The sequence below is a fragment of the Leucopleurus acutus genome (genome assembly GCF_964270905.1).
Source record: "Leucopleurus acutus genome assembly, chromosome: 1".
Lineage (NCBI taxonomy): Eukaryota > Metazoa > Chordata > Mammalia > Artiodactyla > Delphinidae > Leucopleurus > Leucopleurus acutus.
Window position 1 is genome coordinate 126,254,898 of NC_139142.1, and position 25,079 is coordinate 126,279,976.

General features: G+C 39.2%; 1 protein-coding gene across 4 annotated transcripts in view; it reads left to right on the forward strand.

Moving 5' to 3' along the window:
- Positions 1-15,937: 15,937 nt before the first annotated feature.
- The window catches only part of TCF12 (transcription factor 12), a 383,916-nt gene continuing 374,774 nt past the window's right edge, over positions 15,938-25,079 (forward strand). For 3 of the 4 annotated variants that reach the window (XM_082846535.1, XM_082846531.1, XM_082846532.1), the window contains exons 1-3: positions 15,938-16,181; positions 17,171-17,267; positions 18,191-18,263. In XM_082846535.1, the coding sequence (XP_082702661.1) occupies positions 17,193-17,267; positions 18,191-18,263 (148 nt within the window). In that variant the 5' untranslated portion in view covers positions 15,938-16,181; positions 17,171-17,192. Of the gene's footprint in view, positions 16,182-17,170; positions 17,268-18,190; positions 18,264-25,079 lie in introns of those variants that run through there. The other variant, XM_082846533.1, reaches the window with a different exon arrangement.

Below are 25,079 nucleotides of genomic sequence, written 5' to 3' on the forward strand. Positions count from 1 at the left end.
TGGGAAGGGTTAAGGGAACCAACTAACAATGGTAAAGCACTTAAGGACTAGTAACAATGAGAAGCCTTAAGCCTGAAGGAGCAGGGGAAGGGAGATTTTAATGGAACCCAATAAGAGCTGTAGTTTGGAAGGGGATTTCTGACAAAAGCTGTGACTATAAACAGAGAAACATAGCCACTGCCAAATGTGGCCCATCAAAGGGCTGGGAAATAAACACTTGTCCTCTTTTTCTCCCACTCTTTAGACTTCTTTTGGTACCTCCTATAGGCCAAACCCAGCCAGAAGCTAGAGGACTTGGATAGTATGGTCTGTAGAGGTCAGCCTCCAGTGTAGAGCAAGGCAAATAGGATGAAAAATGGGAAAATGGATCTGGAGGAGCAAATGGAAAATAACCAGGACATCCCTGTTATATTCTTTAGAGCAAGCCTGAATAAAAACAATTCTATATGTGTTAACCATACAGCCTGGGTTTACCAGGAAAATATAATTTTACTCTTTCCAATAAACTTGTTAAATATATAATTAATGTGGTTTCATTTTTATAGCACTTTAAGACTTTAACATTCATGAATTCATAAATCATAAAACGTCTTTGGTTAGCCTATGTACTTAAAAAGTTATCATCATTGTATTGATATGGAACTCCTCAAGAATATTGTACCTGGCAATCCATCAGAAAGCACTGGCACAGCACTTGTCAAATAGTGACAAATTTGATCAATGTTTGATGATTTGAAGAATGATTAAATGAATAAAGCATTTCAAGCTAGACTTTAAGTGGGAAACTAGATGAGTTTTCTTTGTTAGAGGTTGACGCTAACTATACATCTACCAATCCTTCTCTTAAAGTCTGACATTGGCATCTTAGCTCTTGATCAAGGTGTTATCTCATAGGAAATAGAAATGCGATAAATTTTCTCTGTCAATCTTTAGAAGTAAGAAGTTCTATAATTAGCTGTCATGCTAATAAACTCACTTTAAAGTCCATTTCAGTTAAGGGACTATTATTTTTTTTAATCTAAAACTGGGTTTCTTCATGGAATTGTCATTCAAATGTAAGAAAAATAAATATACTTGCTTCAGTATATAAGCTGGCATTATAAAGTGTCAGTCCAAACTATTTCTCTAAAAGATTTTAGTGAAGCCAAAAAAACAAACTTTTGTTCTTTGGCAATCCTGTGTATATAGAGCTGAAAACAGTTTACAAAATGCTTTCATGTTTTGAATGAATTGAAATAGCTCAATTCATTTACTCATATAATAGTACTGAGTACTTACTATATGCCACACGTAATCCCTGCCCTCGCTGAACTGGCAGTCTTGAGCAGTGTTTCTCAGACTTAAATGAAAATATGAATCCCCTGAGGATCTTATGAAAATGCAGGCTCTAAATCTGAGATGGGGCCCAATACTGCATTTCTAACCAGCTTCCAGGTGATGCTAATGCTGCTGGTCTAGGGACCACACTCAGAGTAACAAAAGTCTGATGGACTCATTTAATCCTTTCAACAACAACAAGTGTTTATCTTATTATCTTTTGTTTGTTTGTTTGTTTGGGGTTTTTTTTGCAGTACGCGGGCCTCTCACTATTGTGGCCTCTCCCGTTGGCGGAGCACAGGCTCCGGACGCGCAGGCTCAGCGGCCATGGCTCACGGGACCAGCCACTCCATGGCATGTGGGATCTTCACGGACCGGGGCACGAACCCGTGTCCCCTGCCTCGGCAGGCAGACTCTCAACCACTGCGCCACCTGGGAAGCCCCTATCTTATTATCTTGAGTAGTTACTATGTATAAAGCACTGTGCTATACATTGTAAACGAACAGTTCGGTTAGACATAGACCTCCTGGAGGCTCACTATATAGCTGAAAAAAAACTAGTGTAACGAATAATTATGGATGTGTGATTCTATTTATATGAAATATCCACTTATCTATTATAAATATCTATTTATCCAAATATCCATATGATATAATATGAACAAATGTAATAATAAACATGTAGTCTAAATGGAGCTCACAGACTCTAAGTGATTAGCCCTAAGTCACATAACTAGTTAATGAGAGGGTTAGCATATAAACCTAGTCCTATCAAGCTAAGGCTGGTCATTGTCAGAAACCTCCTTGCCAGAGGAGACATAGAGATGTATGCCAGGAAATAGACATCCTTCCACCAAGTAGAGATCACACCTGTCTCAGGATTGTCCTCACCCTGTAAGGCAGAGATCATCCTGAGTGGTGACCTTGGTGGCAACCATACACATACTGCCAGTTGATGGGCTGTGCCAGCTAGTGTCTGGCGGATTATTTGGTTTCATCAGTGTTCTTAGTTTCAAGCAACAAAAATCAATTCTGACTGATTCAGTAGCAAAGTGCGCAGCTCGCAGAATCATTATGAGGGTTGAAAACCAAGCTCAGAACTGCCCCAAATCATACTGCAGAAACAGCCCAGGAGAAAACTGCTATTACTGATGCTGCTCAACATGCTGGACCCTGCCGCCTTCCTCCACCACCAAAACTGCCCTGGGAACTTAACTTGGCAACTGCAATGCTGCAAGAGAAAGAACTGACTGCTGTCCTTGCTTCTTCGTGTTACTAGTTCTCTACCCAAGGCCATGCAGGTGCTTCTGATTGGCTGAGGGTGGGCCGTGAACCTGAATCCAGGGTGGAAGGGAGGACAGTAAAGTATTTGACAACTTCTTTCACTTTCTAGATAGTAAGAAATGGGATTAACTTTCTTTCAAGCCTCACATATCAGTAAGTTCTCCAAGCTCAGAGAGTTCAGATGCTGGGCTACCAAAAAACAAACAAACAAGACAAACAAACAAACAAACAAACAAATATGTTAATTACAGCCTCGCACAAATAGTGGCTTATGGAGTAACAGCATCAACATTAAGCAGGAGCTTGTTAAAAATACAGAATCTCAGGTCCTATTCCAGATGTGCAGAATCGGGATCTGCTTTCTAACAAGCAGCTGAGGTAACTTGTATTAGAAGTGTTGCTTTACATTATACAACATATATTCTTTTTAATTTTCAAGGATCAGTGACCAGTAGGCTTTATTAATCCATAGAGTTGCCAGATTTAGTGCAGGATGCCCAATAAAATTTGAATTTTAGACCAAGAACAAAACCATTTTTAGAATAAATATGTTCCATGAAATATTTGGGACATACTTATACTAAAAATTATTACTTGTGTATATGAAATTCCAATTTAATTGGGTATAGTATTTTATCTGGCAATCATGCTCATCCAAAAATTCTCTCTCTCCACAATGAATGGAAATGGACAGAAACAGTAATTGTCTACAGGAAAGCATTCATACTGGTTTTCGATTTCTGGCATGGTAGACTGTAAGTACTGAAATCAGAACATGGAAACTCTACACAGTTTCAAGTCTGCTCTGAGTTCTGCTTAAGTATTTAATGCTTGAGGTCCCCTAATAATATGAAGGGTGAAAGTTCTGTTAACCCTAAATGAAAACTCTTTTGTTGGATAAGAGTTAATTTTTAAATATACCTATGAACTAACTTATTTAATGAGTTTTGACCAATATCACCTTTATCCCAAAGAATCTGACCACATGAACTGTGTAAATAAAGAAAATAAATGATGACAATCACTGTTGGCTTCCCTCTGGACACTGCTACTCTAATTTAATTTTCTTCCTAAAGAAAAGGGTTGCAGCCTATGCCCAGGAGTTTTAGAAAAATAGCTTTCAAATATTCTGTTTGGAAAAAAATTCACAATTTGTATGGAAACACTAAAGACCCCGAATAGCCAAAGCAATCTTGAGAAAGAAAAACGGAGCTGGAGAAATCAGGCTCCCTGACATCAGACTATACCACAAAGCTACAGTAATCAAGAGAGTATGGTACTGGCACAAAAACAGAAATATAGATCAATGGAACAGGATAGAAAGCCCAGAGATAAACCCATGCACATATGGTCACCTTATCTTTGATAAAGGAGGCACGTATATACAATGGAGAAAAGACAGCCTCTTCAATAAGTGGTGCTGGGAAAACTGGACAGCTACACGTAAAAGAATGAAATTAGAACACTCCCTAACACCATACACAAAAATAAACTCAAAATGGATTAAAGACCTAAATGTATGACCAGACACTATAAAACTCTTAGAGGAAAACATAGGCAGAACACTCCATGACATAAATCACAGCAAGATCCTTTTTGACCCAACTCCTAGAGAAATGGAAATAAAAACAAAAATAAACAAATGGGACCTAATGAAACTTCAAAGCTTTTGCACAGCAAAGGAAACCATAAACAAGACGAAAAGACAACCCTCAGAATGGGAGAAAATATTTGTAAACGAAGCAACTGACAAAGGATTAATCTCCAAAATAGACAAGCAGCTCATGCTGCTCAATATCAAAAAAACAAACAACCCAATTCAAAAATGGGCAGAAGACCTAAATAGACGTTTCTCAAAGAAGATATACAGATTGCCAACAAACACATGAAAGGATGCTCAACATCATTAATCATTAGAGAAATGCAAATCAAAACTACAGTGAGGTATCACCTCACACCAGTCAGAATGGCCATGATCAAAAAATCTACAAACAGGGCTTCCCTGGTGGCGCAGTTGTTGAGAATCCGCCTGCCGATGCAGGGGACACACGTTCGTGCCCTGGTCCGGGAAGATCCCACATGCCGTGGAGCAGCTGGGCCCGTGAGCCATGGCCGCTGAGCCTGCGCATCCGGAGCCTGTGCTCCGCAACAAGAGAGGCCACAACAGTGAGAGGCCCGCGTACCGCAAAAAAAAAAAAAAAAAAAAAAATCTACAAACAATAAATGCTGGAGAGGGTGTGGAGAAAAGGAAACCCTCTTGCACTGTTGGTGGGAACGTAAATTGATACAGCCACTATGGAGAACAGTATGGAGGTTCCTCAAAAAACTAAAAATAGAACTACCATACGACCCAGCAATCCCACTCCTGGGCATATACCCTGAGAAAACCATAAGTCAAAAAGAGGCATGGGGGCTTCCCTGGTGGCGCAGTGGTTGAGAGTCCACCTGCCGATGCAGGGGACACGGGTTCATTCCACGGTCTGGGAAGATCCCATGTGCCGCGGAGCGGCTAGGCCCGTGAGCCACGGCTGCTGAGACTGCGCGTCCGGAGCCTGTGCTCCGCAATGGGAGAGGCCACAACAGTGAGAGGCCCACGTACAGCAAAAAAAAAAAAAAAAACAAACCAGGCATGTACCGCAATGTTCATTGCAGCTCCATTTTACCATAGCCAGGACATGGAAGCAACCTAAGTGTCCATCAACAGATGAATGGATAAAGAAGATATGGCACATACATACAATGGAATATTACTCAGCCATAAAAAGAAACGAATTTGAGTTATTTGTAGTGAGGTGGATGGACCTAGAGTCTGTCATACAGAGTGAAGTAAATCAGAAAGAGAAAAACAAATACCGTATGCTAACACATATATATGGAATCTAAAAAAAAAAAAGGTCATGAAGAACCTAGGGGCAGGATTGGAATAAAGACACAGGCCTACTAGAAAATCGACTTGACACAGGGAGGGGGAAGGGTAAGCTGTGACAAAGTGAGAGAGTGGCATGGACATATATACACTACCAAATATAAATAGATAGCTAGTGGGAAGCAGCCACATAGCACGGGGAGATCAGCTCGGTACTCTGTGTCCACCTAGAGGGGTGGGATAGGGAGCGTGGGAGGGAGACACAAGAGGGAGGGGATATGGGGATATATGTATATGTATAGCTGATTTATTTTGTTACACAGCAGAAACAAACACACCACTGTAAAGTCATTATACTCCAATAAAGATGTTAAAAGAAAAAAAGCATTCTGTTTGGGAAAAAGGCAGATTGTATGATATTTAAATTGGAATCAGAAGTATCACATTCAAAAATTAAAGCAAACTTTTAGTACTCCAAAATGTATACCAATTGCATTTATTTGGAAGATAGTTTAATTCACTTTAACATTTTAGCCAGTCGAAATATTTCCAGTCAGCCAAGTAGGGAATTTTGGGTGGTTGAGAGATTGCATCTATGTCACCTCTCATATTGTACCTCAGGGTAACCTAATAGTTGATGAGAAGAAATTTCTCTTTACAGAGTATTCCAGCTAATAATCGATGCAGAAATGACAGAATATCATCATATTGTAAACTGTAATGAAATGATGCAACTAGGAAATGATCATCAATAATGGCTAACTTCACAAAAAGAGAGACAAGTAGCCATTACTTGCCTCCTGTATATAACATCACTATGGAATATTCTTGCCAAAAACCAAACTAGAATTTTATCAATCCTATATATATATATAATAATTTGCAGAATTTACAGGTGGTACAGGAATATATTAAATGACACCAGGAGAGTTACAATCAGAAAACCCGGGCTATGGAAAATACTACAGGACAAGAAACACAGTTTTGCTTTAACAAATCAATTGAAAGAGGAGGGAGAAGCCATGGATTAACAGACTTACATATCAGACAATTCACTGTGTGGATCTTTTTTGGATCCCAGTTTAAACAAATCACCTGTAATGAAAAAAATTTGTGAAACAATTTGGGGAAATTTGATTTGAAATCACTCTCTTGAAGAGATATCTGCATTCCCATGTTCATTGTAGCGTTATTCACAGTATCCATCTACATTCAGTTCCATTCTGAATATTTGATATTAAAGCATTTTTATAAACATTGTAGATGTGATAAAGATATTGTCATTATAATTTTTAGAAGCATCCTATCTTTTAGATTTAAGTGCTGAACTGTTTGTGGATGAAATGATTTGATGTTTGCTTCAAATTAATATGGAGGTGAGGATGCTTGAATAATTGTTGAAGCTGGGTGGTAGGTTCAAGGGCATTCATTATACAATTCTTTCTACTTTTGTATGTTGGAAATTTTTCATAAGATAATTAGGTTTTAAAATTGTGTTTAGAGTATAATCTCAATTTTAAATTTGTAATTTAAATGCAGAGAATTAGTTCCCACTTGAGCATACGTCCTCCCCTAACCCCCACTTTCTTACCAATTACTCAATCACCTTAATGTTTTAAATAGTTCTCTAAGTTCTATGTGTACCTATCTCTAAATCAGTTCAATTCTATAGATGGAGAAAAAAAAAAGGCAACACACAGATGACGTTATTGATGGGCCAGTTGCATTCTTATGCTCTGTCCTTCTGGGACCAATACTTTTTGAAATAGTCAGGAATAGAAGACAGATCTGTGGTGAAGAGACCCCTGCTTCTCTGAGAGAAGTTAACAGATCCTTTGGGGATAAGCCTATGATTTTGATCTCATTAGTATTCTGAGCTCCATTCAAGTGTGACTGACAGTCACACAAGTCAATACAGGAGCATTTTGGGAGAGCCAAGATAGAGAGTTTTTTTCTTATAGATTAGTGCTCCTGTTCTTACAGAGTTCACCAGAAAAACAAATCAGAGCACTTCTGATTCAACAAATGAGTGTAATGAAGCTATATTTCTAAGAAAACTGCATTATTGGGCTAGAAGAGAGATAAAATTCTAAATCGCTTGTACAAATAAAAAATGTTATTGAAGGAAATGCAAATATATTCTAGATGATTATTAACTCTTTCATTTTCACTTTCTTTAATCTTAGGTCGACTCATAGCTACAGACTGAATGCAAGCTTAGAGATTTAGAAAGCAACGAATATTTATATCTTTGATGGTTTTAATCCACCAAGCATAAAAAATAGAGTAAAATCAAGACAGAACACCATCAGACCATTAGAAATGGAGTAGAAGAGGGTAGCCAAAGACCTGGAAAAGGATATCAGTCCCATCTAGTATTTTCCTCAGGTTTCATTCCCAATTCCAGAAGAAGTAATAGATGTTTAAAATATTCAGTGGCATCCTTTTATCATGCTACTGAATATAGTTTGAAAGCTTAAGGTGATATGTTTAAAGATTAGAAACAATAAAGAAAAATCCTGCGGGCTTATAATGCAAATGAAACAGGGAAAATTGTAGTAAGATATTTTGGATTTAGAGAAGAATGTGCCAATCACCAAAACTTAATGTGTAATTGCATAAAAATGCTGTTGCAGTGAAATTAGAAATTCAACAGATGGTCTCAAAATAAAATATTTCTGCAGTATATGAGAACAATTGTTCCCTAACTCCTCTCAAATGAAAGTGTGGATAATTAAGTGCAATCTAAATCATCCAATCCAAGTCAATTCATTTTATCAAATCACCCAGGGGAATGAACTCAAGAAAAGGCAACTTTCACTGAAAACACAATTTCTCATTTAATTGATTAGACAATTACTGAGGGATTATTGGGGTTAGAGAGAAGATACAGTTATTGATAAGAAAGAGAAAATACATCCTTTACCCCTGAAGAGCTCCAGTTGAGAGAAACTGAGAATACACACCTAAGAACTTGAGAATATTGACCATGTATTCTCCTGATTTTTCATAAATGTTAAAATAAGCAATAAATTCACTATAATAGACTAAATTTGTCAAAGATACCAATGACTTGTAAGAAAAGATTTATAAGATCTGACATGTGGTGAGAGCTGAACTTGGTGTCACCTAGCTTCTTTTTCTGGACTTTTCACCAGGAATAACTTTTGCTTTTAGAAAGCATCTTAAAATGGTTAATTTATAGGCATTTTATTCCTTTCAGCATTGCTCTACCTTGTTCAGTACATTTCTCTAATGGTCTTTATCTATTCAAGGTAACTATACTTTAGCAGCCCACTTCGTGTTCAGCTTTATTATTCTGAGGCATTATGGGCCCCACAGGGACACCATTCTAAGGCACTGTTTCTCAAACTTTAGTGTGCATCAGAATCACAGGAAGGACTTGTTAAAAAATAGGTTGCTAGCCCCACCCTCAGAGTTTCTGAGATGGAGCTACACTCACAGAGTAGGTCTAGGATGCAGCCCAAGAATTTGCATTTCTAATTGGTTGCCAAGTGGTATTTATACTACTGGTCCAGGGACCACACTTTGAGAACCACTTTCCTAAGTGATATCTATCTGCTTCTTCTCAGAAGTAAGAGAGGTGAAGTCACAAGAGGAGTTGAGGAAGCCAAAAAAGAGTTTTTTTACTCCCATGAAAATCTCAGGCCTGGCTCTGTCTGTTTCTCCTCTTTCTGGAGGGTTCTGGTATTGAGTGTCTTTTTAAGGTAGACACATGTGCTCATAATGGTATGATGGAAGTCAGGTTATATATTCAGGGAGATGTGCAGGTCACACTCACAGATTAAGGATTAATTATTTCCAAAATAGATAACAAGATAAAAAGTAGGAACTGAGATGGATCTAGAGATTGTCTTACTGAGTGAAGTAAGTCAGACAGAGAAGGACAAATATATGATATCACTTATATGTGGAATCTTAAAACAATGGTACAAATGAAGCTATTTACAAAACAGAAACAGAGTCATAGATGTAGAAAACAAACTTATGGTTACTAAGGGGGAAAAGGGGGGGGATAAAATGGGAGACTGGGATTGACATATATACACTACTGTATATAAAATAGATAACTAATAAGAACCTACTGTATAGCACAGGGAACTCTACTCAATTCTCTGTAATGACCTATATGGGAATAGAATCTTAAAAAGAGTGGATATATGTATATATATAACTGATTCACTTTGCTGTACAGCAGAAACTAATACAACATGGTAAATCAACTATACTTCAATAAAAATTAATTTAAAAAAAAAACAGGAACAGAGAATCCATACCATATTAAAGCACATGTAATTAGTGCCTTCTCACTCCAACAAAGGAAAACTTCTACACACTAAAAACCCAAGTACTAGAGGGCTGGTAAATGATCAGAACAGGGACGGATGGCACGTCTTAAAATAATTGTTAGGAGTGTTATCAACTCCAGACACCAGGTTGCCTTTCTAGGTGATAAAGAATGTGCTTATCGCTGAGAGTAACAAGATTCTCATAAAATGTCAACTTTTAAACTCCTGATTATCCTCATTTTCTTTCATCTCCCACTTTTTTTTTGTTGATAATTGAACACAAGTTCTTTAATACAGTGAATTGGGACTTCCCTCGTGGTGCAGTGGTTAGGAATCCGCCTGCCAATTCAGGGGACACCGGTTCCAGCCCTGCTCCAGGAAGATCCCACGTGCTGTGGAGCAACTAAGCTCGTGCGCCACAACTACTAAGCCTGCGCTCTAGAGCCTGCGAGCTGCAACTACTGAGCCTGCGTGCCACAACTACTGAAGCCTGCGAGCCTACAGCCCCTGCTCCACAACAAGAGAAGCCACCACAATGAGAAGCCCACGCACGGCAACGAAGAGTAGCCCCCACTCGCTGCAACTAGAGAAAGCCTGTGTGCAGTAACGAACACCCAACGCAGCCAAAAATAAATAAATTTTTTTAAAAAGAGCTCTGCATATCAATAAAGAAAAGACTAACAATCAAATGACAAAATGGCAGCTCCAACCGTAGCTTGTTTCCTTGAGCAGGTGCCTAGGTCACAAGTCTGTGTCCTGGCTGTAAAGGGTCTTCAGAATTTTGGGCTCTAACTTACATGTTAGGAAGGCAGGAGTTATATCACGGGAATGTTCTTTAATACAGAAAGTCTGTTTAAAAGATGGTGGACGTTCATGACTATGACAAATATCCACTACCATTCTTTTGCACGTTCTATTATAATGGTGGTCACCACCTGGTCAAGGAAATTATGGATGCAAATTTAATTTCCATTTTCAAAAGCCCAGCTACTTACTTACTTAAACATTCAGTTGCTATTTTCAAGACTAAAGTGTCTTCTGTCATTCATTTACTCTTTCAGTTTTTCATAAGCCCCCAAAATATTTACTATGCACATACTATCTACTTGGCACTGTCTTCTAGGTGCTTGGAATACACTAATGAACCATACAGAAAAAAATTTCTGCCCCATGGAGCTTCCATTCTAGTGAGATGTCTTCAGTCGTTGTTGGTACTCCACATCAGTTTTCAAACTTTTATTCCAAACAAGGACAGGTTAAACAGATGGAGCAAAATAAGTAGTCCAGTGTTTGTTAGCTTTTCTAAGACAGTTCTATTAGTTGGCTTAGTTCCTAGGCACCTGCCTCTTCAAACACATAGCAAAGATATTTTAAAATCTGGTAAAAATATTTTAAAATTTGATATATTAAAAAATACTGCGAATTCCCTGGCGGTCCAGTAGTTAGGACTCTGAACTTCCATTGTAGGGAGCCTGGGTCTGATCCCTGGTCAGGGAACTAGAAACCTGCAAGCCGTGTGGCGCAGCCAAAACAAACAAATAAAAAACCAAAAAGGTGTTTGTTGCTTGGATGCTTACCTCATTGCAAGTGAATAACTGAGATCAGACTACCAGAAATATGTATATTAAATTTGACTATTCAAAAGAGAATATAATAATTAGAGGATTCTTTCCTTGCCAAAAGTTAATAATATTTTTAAAATTCTTTAGAGATGCTGAGAAAAGAGAGCAAAACCTGTACGTGTATTATTTGCAGGTGAGGCCACTGTGTGTTCTATCTGGGACCCAGTTGGGTGTATCTCTATCCCTAAGTCACATTGACTTAGTCACATTGAGTAAGTCCCATTAACCAGAGAAAAGTAATATTTGCTTTAAAAATGATATGACATATAGAGTTATTTAAAAAAATACTTCCAAACCATTACTTCATTTAGCAATTTTCTTTCTTCAGAATGTTTGAAGGCCTTGTTCCATTGCCCGCTAGCTTCTAGTGTTGTTGAACAATGGATGACATTTTGCTTCTTAATTCTTTGTGTTTGTCCTGTTTTGTGCTCTCTTTGAAAGCTTGAAGATCTTGTCTTCGTCTGCGTTATGCTCAAATCTCCTGATCACATGCTTTGTTATAGATCTATTTTTATCTGTTTTGGTGGGCACTTCGTGAACCCATTTAATTTGGTAACTCATTTACTTCAGTTCTGGGAATTTTTCTTAGATTATTTCATTGATGACTTTCATCATTTTTCCCCCTTATCTCTCTTTTTGGAGCCATTATTATTTGGATTTTGTACTTCCTGAACTGGTCCTCTCTGCTTTCTAATAGATTTCCTTAACTTCCTCTTCCAAAGCATTTATCAATTTTCTCCCCATTTATACTCTCCCGTTTTCAATTCTAAATGCTCTAAATGTCTCACATGATAGTGGCTTCTCTCAAATGTCTGATAACCAATCCTTGGTTGTCTGCTCACATTTAAGAACAGGACAATACAATGCTGATTGGAAACTCTGAGTGATTGGGTGGGGGGTTTGTCAGCTATAAACGTCTTTATAGAATTAATTGTTTGGGTTAATAGGTGGGGAACCTCCCATGTTAATATCTTCAGATCTTTCCTCTTGGGTTGATCAGATTCCACATAGAAGGATCTTCTAATCTCCTCCTTGGAAGTTGAAAGTCTGGCTGCTGGAATCTGGGAGCCAAGTTGGTAAAGATATCTGGGAGCCTCAGCAACCAATATACAAATGTTCACTTAATCCCCCTACCCTCTAGAGATCTCCTGCTTTACCTTCTGCAGAGAAGTTTGCAGTAAAGCCATTTAATGGCTTAAATAATAAATGACACTAGCAAGGAGAATACTCTTTTTACCTATGAACAGAGAGGAAAGGCGAAATCCATACCAGGAAATCCCCCAAAGGTGAGGGATTCTTGCTAGCTGATCAAAGAGAGTGAGGAGGGGATCATTGATGACTAGCAGAATCTGGCTTATGATAAAAGTGTAAAATCTTGGCTTTTAATTCATCTTTGATGTGAGTGCCATGAACTGAAGGTAATACTTCTTATTAAACTAACTGTTACATAAAATTGTTCCCTTTAGTCCCAAGGGGACAGCTGTGGGAAAGAAAGCACAGACTCCTAGCTGCTCTCCTACAGAGCAGGGAGCTACAAGGGAGTCTATTAGCCATTAACCTTGGTTCTAAGGGGAAAATGTTAGGAAGCCATTCACTCCATCTACATAGCAACTTGCCCCTTGACTTGATTGGCTCTATTCTCTCTCCTCCTCCTTTTCCTTCTCTGAGCTTTCTAGAATTCTTGCCTTCTGAATGAGAGGCCAAGTTCAAGTCATTCTCCCAAGGGAGCAAACTGTATTGTTTTGGCTGTTTTTTCTTTTGACTGTAAAGGTTTCTTTGGGCATTTCAGGTCTCCCTGATAAAATTGTGTGTGTGTGTTTTCGAGTATAGAGTGGCAGGGTGGGTTTGATATTTTCTGTTCCTAAACAGCATTTAGCACCATGCCTTGCATGTAAGAAGCGTTCATTAAATATATTTCAATATTGATTTATTGATATTAACTTATACTATAGCAAGAGTACTATTAATTATTACTGAATTTGTGTTACTGACTGTTTCTCTCTGAGCTTTTTAATAAAGCTTTCTGGCTCTATCTGGCAAGGTCAGCAAAAGCCCAGAAATTACTTACAAATGACACAACTCCAGTTTTTATATTCTTTTTGTCTTCCATATATGTCCAGAGTATTATAGAAAATCCATTGGTGGGGAAAATATTCCCCTATTAAAAATGATACATGAAAAGACTGTATTACAGGATAAGAAATATATTCATGTTTAATGCCAAATGACTGATAGATTTAATTCCAGCCTCCCTTTTTTGTGTGTACTATACACATGGCACTTTGCTAGGGGCACAGTACAGACAGATGCATAGCAGTCCCATCCCTCAAGGAGTGTTTAATCTAATGAGGAAAATAAAGTATATAACAATATGGGCCATAATAGAAATGAAAAACTTCAGTCAGTCCCTCAAAGGAGTGAGGGAGCCCCCATGACCGAGGGTTTGGGCAGACAGTAATTTCTTCCTCTAAATTAGTTGTATGAGAAGAAACTGGCTCTCCTTTTGTCTTGATATGGGATTATATGCCTTCTCCTTTCCCCAAGATTTCTCTTCAGTTTTACCACTGAGAATCTTTCTACTGGTATGGGGCCTTAAAAGTTCTACTCAGACTTTTCATCTTGATGTTTAGGTCTTTGCTACAAAAAATAGCCATTGGGCCTATATCGCTTAGAACACATTACATTACAAACAGCAGAATACTCTAATCCTGTTGGTTCCATCAATGACAGTAGTCCTGGGTTCAGAAGCTGTGATCAGAGACTCAAAAACATCACCAAAGCATATCTTTTTCTGCCTATGCTTTCTCCATGTCTGCTTTATTTTCACCTGGCTGGACCTGGTGGTTGGAAGATGGCTGCCCAAAGTCCAGAGGTTCCTTGATTTTTTTTTTTTTGTTCTGTAAAATATGCTGGTGATATTCCTTCACATTTTTTCATTGTTTTTATGCTCCTGGATTTCTTGAGTACGTGCAGAAAGAGGAAGTTGCCTCTGAAGCTCTCGGAATATGAAAAAAAAATAAACAAAAACTTTCCCCGAAGCCCCCAGCATTGGCCCAAATTGTGTCATGCACATTGCCAACCAGTAACTGCAGCACGGAATGGAACTGTGCTGCTTCATTTCGTTTGGAATTTTGCTCATTTGCTTGGAATGGAACCGCATTCTCCAGTAGGCAGCCAGGCCAGGGATGTGATGCTAAGAAAGGGGGTAGGTGTTTACCTAGATAAGGGGTAGTAGATACAGGGAAGGTTACCACAGGATCTGGCCAGGTGCAGGGTGTAGCTGTTGAGAACGTAATGGAAACCCTTACCCCCAAGCTACAATTGCCTTCTTCCGCTGGACAGCTCTGTTTGTAATAAAGTACAGTTATTGCATATTTGCAGCTAAGTCTATCTCCTTGTTTCCATGCAAATCTGGGCTCCAATGGCTCCTTCTTGCCAGGTTGTTGCCCTCAAGGCGTTCGCTGCATTTTTCAATTTGTTACTTTGGATATGTCTTCTTTCCTCACAGTGTTTCTTCCGCCTGGGGCTTACTGGTCTTTACTGCATTCACTGACCCAAAAGAGTCAAAACATTGGCTGCTATTGGAGAAAACCTTACTTTGACGTCTGAATAGAATGAAATTGAGGTTTAGTTATTTTGTCCTCTTCTTACTCCGTTTGGGGTTCTTCAGGCCAAGTTCAGTACTTGCGCCAAGACTGCGACTTTGTGACAGAGCCTCTCTGGGCTGTCTCTGTAAAATGAAAGGACTGGCTTGATCCATTTACAAGAACTCATCCTGCTGTGCGATTCGGTGGCCTCTTTTGGGATTCGGATGGGAAGAGAGGATTGTAGTCGTGGACGCTTGAGTGAGTGAAGTGTTTGGGAACCTGAAGCCCACGTTGCTTTGTGTGGTTTGAGGAAGGTTTTGCCTCTTCTGCATTCCGCTCAGCAACGAATTTGACCAACCGTACCTACTCCAAAAGCCGACCGAGGTGGCCGGTCTCCTTCCCCACACACGCATCTTCCAAGCCGAGCCCTACGCAGCCTCCCAGGGCCGGAGCCTTCGGGCCAGGCCGAGTGTGGCATCTGGCGTCCAGCGCGGCTTGCTCGGGAACGGAAGCCTTTCAGGGCTCTGCGGCCTCGGGCTGGGTGGCCTGGTCAGCGGATCCAGATGAGCCCGCTGAAGCGTCTCCGCCGCTCCGCTTCGGGGCGGGAAGCCGGAGCAGGACGAGCAAGGGGAGGCGCCACGGTGCCCGCCTACCCTCTCCCGGGGGCCCGACCAGGCGTCCTCCCGGGCGGCCTAGCCCTGCCTCGCTGGGTGTCTGCTCGTGGCTCCCGCCCCTCCCCAGCGGCTCCGACTCCGGGCCGCCTCACCCCACCGCGGGCTTTGTCCGCCAGCCGCGCGCCGGCCCCTCCCCGTTCCCGCAGGCTCCTCCCCGCCCCCTCGGCTGGCCCCACTTCCTCGGCGCAGGCGGCAGGAGCGGGCGGGGGACGAAAGGGTTAATCCGGGGCTCTTCCCGGCGCGGAGGGATCCAGAACCGAGCCGAGCGCGGTGCTGAGGCCGCCTCAGCGAAAAAAATGTCCGCCTGAGGAGACCCACAAGTTCTATCTGGGGGGACCGCCAGCCCGCCCCGGGAGGAAGGGGCGGCCAGGCCTGAGAGCCGCCTCCCCCGCCCGGATCCGAAAGCTCGTGCGGGGGAAAGTGAGCCGAAACGCCGGGCCGTGCAAGGGGAAGTCCGAGCCCGCTCTCCCGGCCAAAGTGAACTTTAATCGGGGTGGTTGGATGCGGAGACGGGGCGGCAGGTAATTGCGGGCCGGCAAGCGGGAGGGGGACGCTGTGTTGGGGCTGGGGGCTGCGGAGCGGCGCCGCGTCCCTGGCGGAGCGGAGGCGCCCCCGGCCCGCGCCCCAACTCCGCGCCCCTTTGTACAGAGGCGAACTCGGGGTCCCCTCCAAGTTGGGGAACGGAGTGGGGGCGGAGGTGAAGAGTCGCGGGCGGCCAGGCCCGCGGGCGGCGCGCTCGGCCTGCGCGCCCCGCTCAGCGCTCGGCTGGGGTTCCGGGGCGCGCGGGAGAGCGGGTTCTTCGGCTGCCGAGCCAGGCTCATTGTTAGGCAGGTCCGGGGCCGGCCGGCCGCGGGCAGGGCAGCAAAAGTGGGAGGAGGCCGAGCCGGGGGAGGAGGACGCCGGGCAAGAGCGGGGCTAGTTGTCGGTGTTTCTGTTTTCTTTTTAAAAACGCCCCTCGGACGCGCGCGCGGGGGGGGGGTGTGCTTTCCGACCCCCGGGGCCCGCGGGGGACATCCGGGCGGCGGCGGCGGCCGCAGACGCGGGCCTGCGAGCGGCGCGTTCCCTGCAACTTGTCAGTTCTATTGTTGCCGAGCCAGAGAGTCACTTCGCTACTCCCCTCGCCGCCGCTCCGCTCGCTGGATGCCCGATCGCCCCTCATCCCCGCCCCTCGAGACCCCCGCCCCGGCCGGGCCCCGCGCGTCCGGCACCCCGCGGCTGCGCGGGGTAGGGGGCGCCGGGGAGGGGGCAGGGACGGGCTCGGAAACTTGCGGGAGAGGCGGCGAGTTGCGGGAGCCGCCGCGTAGCTCCCGGGCCGGGCCGAGAAACGCGTGGATTCACGGACCCGGCGCGGGCACCGGGCTCTCCTGCCCCCTGCCCGCACGGCGGTGGGGAACGAGTAGGATATTGGAAGGCAGCCCGGCGTTTTTCCTCTTCTTCTACGCCTCTCTCCATTCCCGTACACACTTTGGGCCTCGGTGGTCTCTCGCTGAGCCTCTTTCCTCTGCCTTAGGACCTGCTAGAAGTGGCCGAAGATGAATCCCCAGCAGCAGCGCATGGCTGCTATAGGGACCGATAAGGAGCTGAGCGACCTGCTGGACTTCAGTGCGGTATGAGAGCTTTCTGCGGCATCTTGGGGTTCCGCTGAGGTTTACAGAAAAAGAAAGAAAGGGGGGAGAGCGACGTGGAGACTAAGCAGCGTGAACTCCATCTGCTTTGAGCAGTAGTTCTCAGGGCTGGAGTCCAGCTCCCCCAAGTTGGACACCTGAACTTTGATGTAATGTCTAGACTTGCAGATTTAAAACTTTAATGCCAGAGGGGTCATTTGATTTAGCCAGTTAAAAGGAGAACAGCGTAATCTTGAGCTTTGGTTGAGTCATCCTCTGACCCTGATGATTATTAGGGATTTTGAACTTCATATGAAAAAAAATTGTTTTTTCTTCAACACTCCTAACCATTTCCCTTTTCAAGATGTATAGTTTATGGTACCTGAAAGATGTCAGTTACAGGAAAGCTAGTGAAGGGCTAGGATTCCCAGCCTTTTGGGTTGAACCATTTTAATATAAATATATATGTACTTACACATGTGTGTATGTGTGTGAAGATATGCATATACAAGAAGTACATATGTGTATGTACATTTAAAATTTTCTTAACATGGGAAATAATTGAGTGACTTAAAAATATGAGCTGGCCCCACTGCCCTTATTTCTAATGCGTTGAATTCCTTTATTAACTGCTGGTACAAAGCGAAGATCATTGACAGAAACTTACCACTTAAACTTAATAATCTTAGAATCTCTCATGTAACTGACTGGGTTTTCAGAACAGAAGATAGCCAGTATTTCCAAATAGTGTGAGGAAATAATATCACTAAATGTATTTGCTTTTCTGGATATGAATGTATATATCTAATTTTATTTTAACTTCCCTCTGAAATACAGCAACTAATTGATGACTCTTGGTGGACTTTTGTTTGCAAGGAATCTAGAAGAATTTCACAACTAACAGATGCGTTTGGATTATTTTGCAGATGTTTTCCCCACCTGTTAATAGTGGGAAAACCAGACCAACGACACTGGGAAGCAGTCAGTTCAGCGGATCAGGTAAGATCATGTCTAAAATCAGAAACTCATATTTTGGTGTTGTGATGTCTAGTTAAAACTATAAACAAAAACAAACAAGCCCCAAATGTGGGCTGTTCCTTTAAGGATCCATTGACATTTCTTCAAGAATTTCAATGTGAATTTAAAATTTGTTCTCTTTTCTCTGAATTTTTAAATTGAACATTATCTTGTTTGAGTGCAAGGGATTATAGCATGCCTCTGTATTTAGAAAAGTACCAGAAGAAAATGCTCTTTGGTCCATGTGTAGTATTTTTTTTTAATTGTTTATTTAAATATTTGTATTTTAAAAATTTTCTAAATTTTAGCCCATTAATGTTATTAAACTTTTGGATTCTAAAGAGTTGGTAAAATAATGTTATTTAAAATATGTATATGAAAAGTGGAATTGAGTCAAGCAGTAATTAGTAACACTTATTTTAAAAGATGGCTATTCCTTTTGGAAGTCTTCAGGAAATTAACAATTTTGTGCACAGTTATTTGAAATGTTACAAATGAATGAATAGAAAGTTAGATGTACTTTCAAATAACACAGATGATTGAATTCTGTCCTACGTTCATGTTACATTAGGATGTTTAGCGTAAGTTAAATTAGATTCCTAGTTCTACACTAGTGCTTTCGTCCTCAAATTTACTTTCTGTATATTTATAACTACTCTACTCTATTATTAACATTTATCCTATATTTCTTAAGTGTGCATTTTTGGTTTTTCTTACTTAGTTATACTCATGATTTTTAAAAAATAAATGTTCCAGAAGCAAGGTCCATTCTAGTGTACAAAAGCTATCATTTTCTGTTTAACTTAGATTTATTCCTTAGTGCGGGAAGAGGTAAAAAACAAAAACAAAAACAAAAGCCAAGACAGCAACATAAGAAAACCAGCTGTCAAATCTCTAGGCTGAAACTCAGTAATTCCTCTTTGACCGGTGCTTTTTTATTTCCCCTAGTAAAATGATAGTTGACTTCTTAAGATACTGTGGGAGCAAAACATCAGAAAAGAAGGTTAATTTCATAACCAATTTAACCCTTTATACCACTTTACATTAAAACAAGTTTCTATGTAAAAATCATACACTACCTTAATTTACTAAAATTCATTTTTAATGATGAAATTACAACTTAAGGGGAAAATATAGCATGTTGTTTAACATCTCAAATAAAAACATTTTGAATTTTAAATATCCTAAAGACTAATATTATCCTTAATCAAAAGAATATCATAAAATGTCAGCCAAACCCCAGCTCTTCTCCCACCTCTATCCATTTATTGGTAGTGGTTTGAAAATCATCGCTTTTTTGGGTTGAGGAGAGAAAATTATTAGTTAATATAGAAGAAGGCTATATTCTCTTTCTTTACTACTGTTTTGAATACATGTCAATTTTTGCAACTGATACATTCTCAGGAACTTTCAAATTTTCTTTGTCTAATACATAGTAGATGCTTAGTATATTTCATTAAATGAATAGTGATATTGCTGTTTCAGACTGTTAGCTCTGACTTGAATTGTAGAAAATATATTTAACTGACATTCATTGATATCAAGGACATGAACTTCAGAAACTGGCTATTAGAAATACTTTCTGTTTTTAAAATAAGGGCAAATATATATTTTTTACTTTTTAAAATTAAGGTATGATATATGTAGTCTAAAATTCAAAAAAAAGTTCAGTGAACTCTAGCATGACATTGGAACAGTGTGGGTCCTTCTTTCTGTAGCATGCATTATACAAAGAAAAAAATTATTTTTCTACATTGTAGAAGTGTTCATAATATTTGATTCTTTAGAGCAGGAAATTTTTAGCTTTAAAACTGTTAGGTTTTTTTATCTGTTGAAAATTTGAACTTAAATATTTATCTTTATCTATGTAGTTTGTTTTAAATTTCAGGAAAAAATTGTAATTAAAAAAAGCTATGACCTCTAATAATCAGTGAACGGATTTAGCTTTGGGGGGAAGGGAGAATAGCAAAGCAGTCATTTTATATGAAAGTATACTGGTAGATATGGTCCTATAGCCATTTCTTATCTTAAAGGAAATGTCTAAAAGAGGTTGGTATGGCAATATTGTTTTATTTGTATATTTTATTGACACTTTAATAATCTTCTGATCTCATGTCAAAGAATATGTAATATGTCCTAATGCCTGATTATTTGCAGTGTATAAGGAGCTAAAGATCTGACTTTCCTTCTGAAGAGGTGACTTAAAGATTAGAGTTACCTTGTTTTTGAAGTAACATTTGCAAAATCCCAAGCCTTTTGCCTCATGAAAACTACAGTTGTGTGTATAATTTTCTTTATTGATTGTCCTTTTTGAGGATGAGTTAATTTCAGTGTATATGCTATAGTACGTGATGTTATTTTTAAATCTTATTCCTAAAGCGATATATGACTTGTAAGATAGTCGACACTTCATCAAAAGTCTCAATGGAAAAGGCTAATATGTATTTTCTGTTACTTATTTGTCTTGAGGAATTTTTATAGTCATATTTTTTCATCAAGGGTGTTAATTTTCTTTGCATTATGATACAACTGTGAATTTGTCTGTTTGGTATGATAGAAGCTGTGAGGTATTCTTATGGTGACCTTGAGACAGGGGTTTCTCTCTGTAGGAGTTAAAGGTGAGGCACTTTTGTAGGACAGTGTATAGGAGGAAAGTTTGTTGAAAGGATTGACAAAGTGGAAATAGTTCTGGTGTTTAAATCCACTGTCCCCTCCAGCTTCAGGGATTGAGTATGGAGAACTAAATTGTGATATTGGATTTAATTTTTCATAGTTTAAATGTTTACATGATATCTGAAAAATTTCCTTTGTTAGTTTTTGAATCCAAGTAACAAGAGATGTTGGAAGGGAGTGGGATAAATTTGTTTAGTAAGCCATCTATATATATATTGAGTCTGTTTCTTATATTTCTATCTAGAGAGTTATTTTAACAAGCAAGTAAAGCTTTTACTTTTCCTTGTTCAAATCAGACTTTTGTAACACTATAGATTTCTTCTTGCTCAAGATTTTTGGAAAGAATTATAAGAACGATTTTCTAGCTCTTAATTTTTAAAAGGAGTACAGTTTTTCATTTGGGAGGTATTTTCGTATGCACATTTGGGATTTTTGAAAATACTGAATTTTCAAAAAATTTTCTGGGAGGCCAGAAAAATGAATTCTCATTAAATTACTCTTCAGTATTTTTTTAAATTAACATTTTGTTTTGAGATAATGGTAGATTCATATGCAGTTGTAAGAAACAATACAGAGATCCCACTTTTACTTTAACATGTTTCCTGCAACAGTAACATCTTGTAAAACTGTGGTACAATATCACAACTAGGTTATTGACAGTGTTATACTCAAGATACAGGAACAGTTCCATCATCACAAGGATTCCTGGTGTTTCCCTATTATAACTGTATCTACTTCTCAAGTAATTTTTTAAAAAAAGGGAATGATTAGTAAACACCTACTCACTCAATTAAAATGGAGTAAGCTTTTCAAATTGCTAAAGCATTATTTGAAATATCAAGGAAGAGAACACCAAAATTTTACCAATGTGTTTTTTAACTGAAGTGTAATATAAGTAGGAATTGTAATTTTAAATAGAGGGGAAACTAGATTTAGCTTTTTCACTTAAAGTATTGTAAAGTTATGAGTAGGATGTGTTTCATATGTGTACCTATCAGTGTTGAAGTTTGTTAACTATAGTGCATAGTAATATACACTCAGATTTAGTACTGTTATTTGGGTAACTGAACCATATTAGACATTTACTTCTGGCGAGCTGTAGTGATGAATTAGAGTAACTGCAGAGTCAGCAGGCATATGAGGAAAAATATAATATTTTAGGATCAATATGGTCTACTGTTAGGTGGCTCATTTAATGTAAAAGTTAAGTAGCAAAGGTGTCTTTTAGAGAAAATCTGTATATGAAAATACATTCTTGGAAAACAAAAATTAGAGACAAGATTATAACCATGAGTACTGTGTGCTTTTCGGAGTAGTTCCTATAGTGCTCTTTTAAGTAGTCATGGCTTAGAATGGATTTGAAAACCAGTTTGATTAGGTCACAGTATTTTAGAGACTTGTTTATTATATACAGTGAGCCATACCTTTAATTAATTACTATTTCCATCTGTTTTCGTTAACAATTTAAGCATTTAAAATCATTTTCTTGGATAAGAAGATAAAGATGAAGATACTCAACTTTAAATATAAACACAATTGTTTTCACATTTTAGATTTAATGGGCCTATTTATGATAATCTCTTATTAAAGCCAAATAGTTTTTTTTTGTTCTTGAACAGTCGATACTCACGTCTGGAATGTCACTGCCTGCTTAGTGTTGTCAAAGACTTGGATAACTCTTGCCACAAGAGAGTAAAATAACACTATTAGAAAAGGTCTCCTGGGGAAAAAAAGGAGTTTCTGGACAGTGTGTGGGATATCTTTTTAAAAAACGTATTTAATAGGACTGCTTTTGGGTATTGCTTGAATATGTTTTTTTGGATGGGAATGTTGAAATTACAAATCTAATGCTTTTGTGCTTAGGGAATAAAATGAAAAGAAGACATACATTTAAATATATTAGTTCAAAAGACTTTCTGCTTTGTTAAATAGTTGAGCCATATTTATCTTAGATTTATCAGTTAACCACATATTTATTTAGTATTTACTTTGTGCTGGTTGCTATTCTACTGGCTTTTGGGAAGGTGGCAAATGGAGAAGGACATAGACCAAAAAAAGTGGAGGCATTTCATTATCTAGACAGGAAGATAAAATGTAAAAATGTGAGGTAAACTTCTATAACATAAAAAATGTCAACAACTGCACATTAATATAGGTTAAATTGAGTCCATAAGAGTAAGAATGTGCTGAGGAGTGAGGGAACTGGCTTAAGGAAAACTCAAAAATGTTGAATTTAAAGTTGACTTTTAAAGGAGATATGAAAAATGAATTAGGGAAGAGAAGAACTGTTCTCCCCGTTGTGGAATAGCATGAAAAGAGACCCGGAAATGGAAGGCTTACTCCAAGGGCCTGTATGTACACAGTTCAGGGAAAGAGAAACTGATTTTTATTGATTATCACTCCTATACTCCTTGAGTAGCTCATATTTATATACTGTTATCTGGAGCCAGACTGCATGGGTTCAAATCTAATCATTGCCATTTATTAGCTGGTGACCTTGGGTATGTATCTTAACCTCTCTGTGCTTCTATTTCTTAATCTGTAAAATAGGACTAATTATACTAGCCATCCTCATAGAGTCGTTATGAATGTTAACCAAGTTAATACAAGTAAAGCTCCAGGAACAGTATCTGGCACAGAGTCAACTGTGGTGGAGTGAATTGTTAGTGGTGAGGCAATAGAATGAGGAAGGCATTTACTTATTCAGGAGGCTATTGTGCTAATCTAGGGATGAGCTGGTGAAGGTTTGGACTTGGTATTAGTATAGGAAGTAGGAAGGGAAAATAGGAAGTAAGAAGGAAAAATACCAGAAGAAAAGGATTGACAGAATTTGAAGGACTGGATTTCTATAGGTAAGAGAAATTACTTTTGCAGTTCTGGCATAATTGGAGGGTAGTAATGCTGGAGAAAAAAATATATATAAAGATGCTGGTATGTTTTGAGCATTTTAAATTTCACATGACTTGGGACTCTTGGCTAACTTGGGGATTTATGAGAGAAGAGTGCTGCAAGATGAGTTAAAAATTTTGGTTAAAAAAACTCTTTTCTGCCTGTAAAATTAATACATAATCATCATTGAAAAGAAAATTGGAGAACAGAAAAAGCAACAAGGGAAAAAAGACACCGGTTATTTTACTACACAGAGAAAATTGTTACATTTTGATTTATTTCCTTTTAGTCTTTTTTTCCTGTTCTATGTTTGCAAAGTTGAGAGCTTACTGATGGTTTCATTTCATGTCCTGCTTTTTTATTTCACTTGATGTTATGAGCATTTTCTCATGTTCTTAAAGGTTCTTCGTAAGCTCTATTTAAAATTATTGTATGGTATTATTACATGGGATGAATATAGCATAACTTATCAAATCAGTTATCTTACTGCTTGACGTTTAGAGATTTTGTTTGTTGATTTGCGTTTTGTTATTATAAAAAATATGATAGTGAATTCCTTTTTGTACATGCATATATTTTTATCTACACTTCAATTTCCTTTGGATAGGAGATGTAGATTTGGGTTTTTGTTCCTACAAGTTATAATTAAAACTAAGTGAATGAATGAATACCCTTAGGGAAATGAATTCAGAGGGAGATAAATGATCAGGTCAAGAATTGATGTTAATGGTAGAGTTAGATGTATAGAATTAGTGACTTTGGTTGATTATTTAATGTAAAAATACAAATTTTTATTAGTTTATGGATGGAGTGTTTGATGACATTTGGTGCAGATTTGTATTTGTATGTAATTTGGTTGTCTGTTGACTGGAGGGAATTCCTGTCATTCTTTGACCTGTGCTTATTGAAATGGAGTGGAAACTAGTTGGAGTCTATCAGTGAGAGAGCCCTTGAATTCTTGACTTTTTATAAGAGGGGTAGTATAGTGCAGTGGGAAGAATTGGGTTCAGGAGCCAGATGACTAGATTGGAACAGTGCTTTGCAACTTATTAGCTGGGTGGCCCTAGGCAAGTCATTTAAATGATCTGAGCATATTTTTTTCCTTTATGAAGAGTGCATAATAATGCTTACCTTCAGAATCCTTATGAGGATCAAATAAGATTATCTTTATATATTGCCTGCTACACTGTAGATTCAAAAATTGTAGCTGCCTATGGCACCCGCTTAAGTAATACT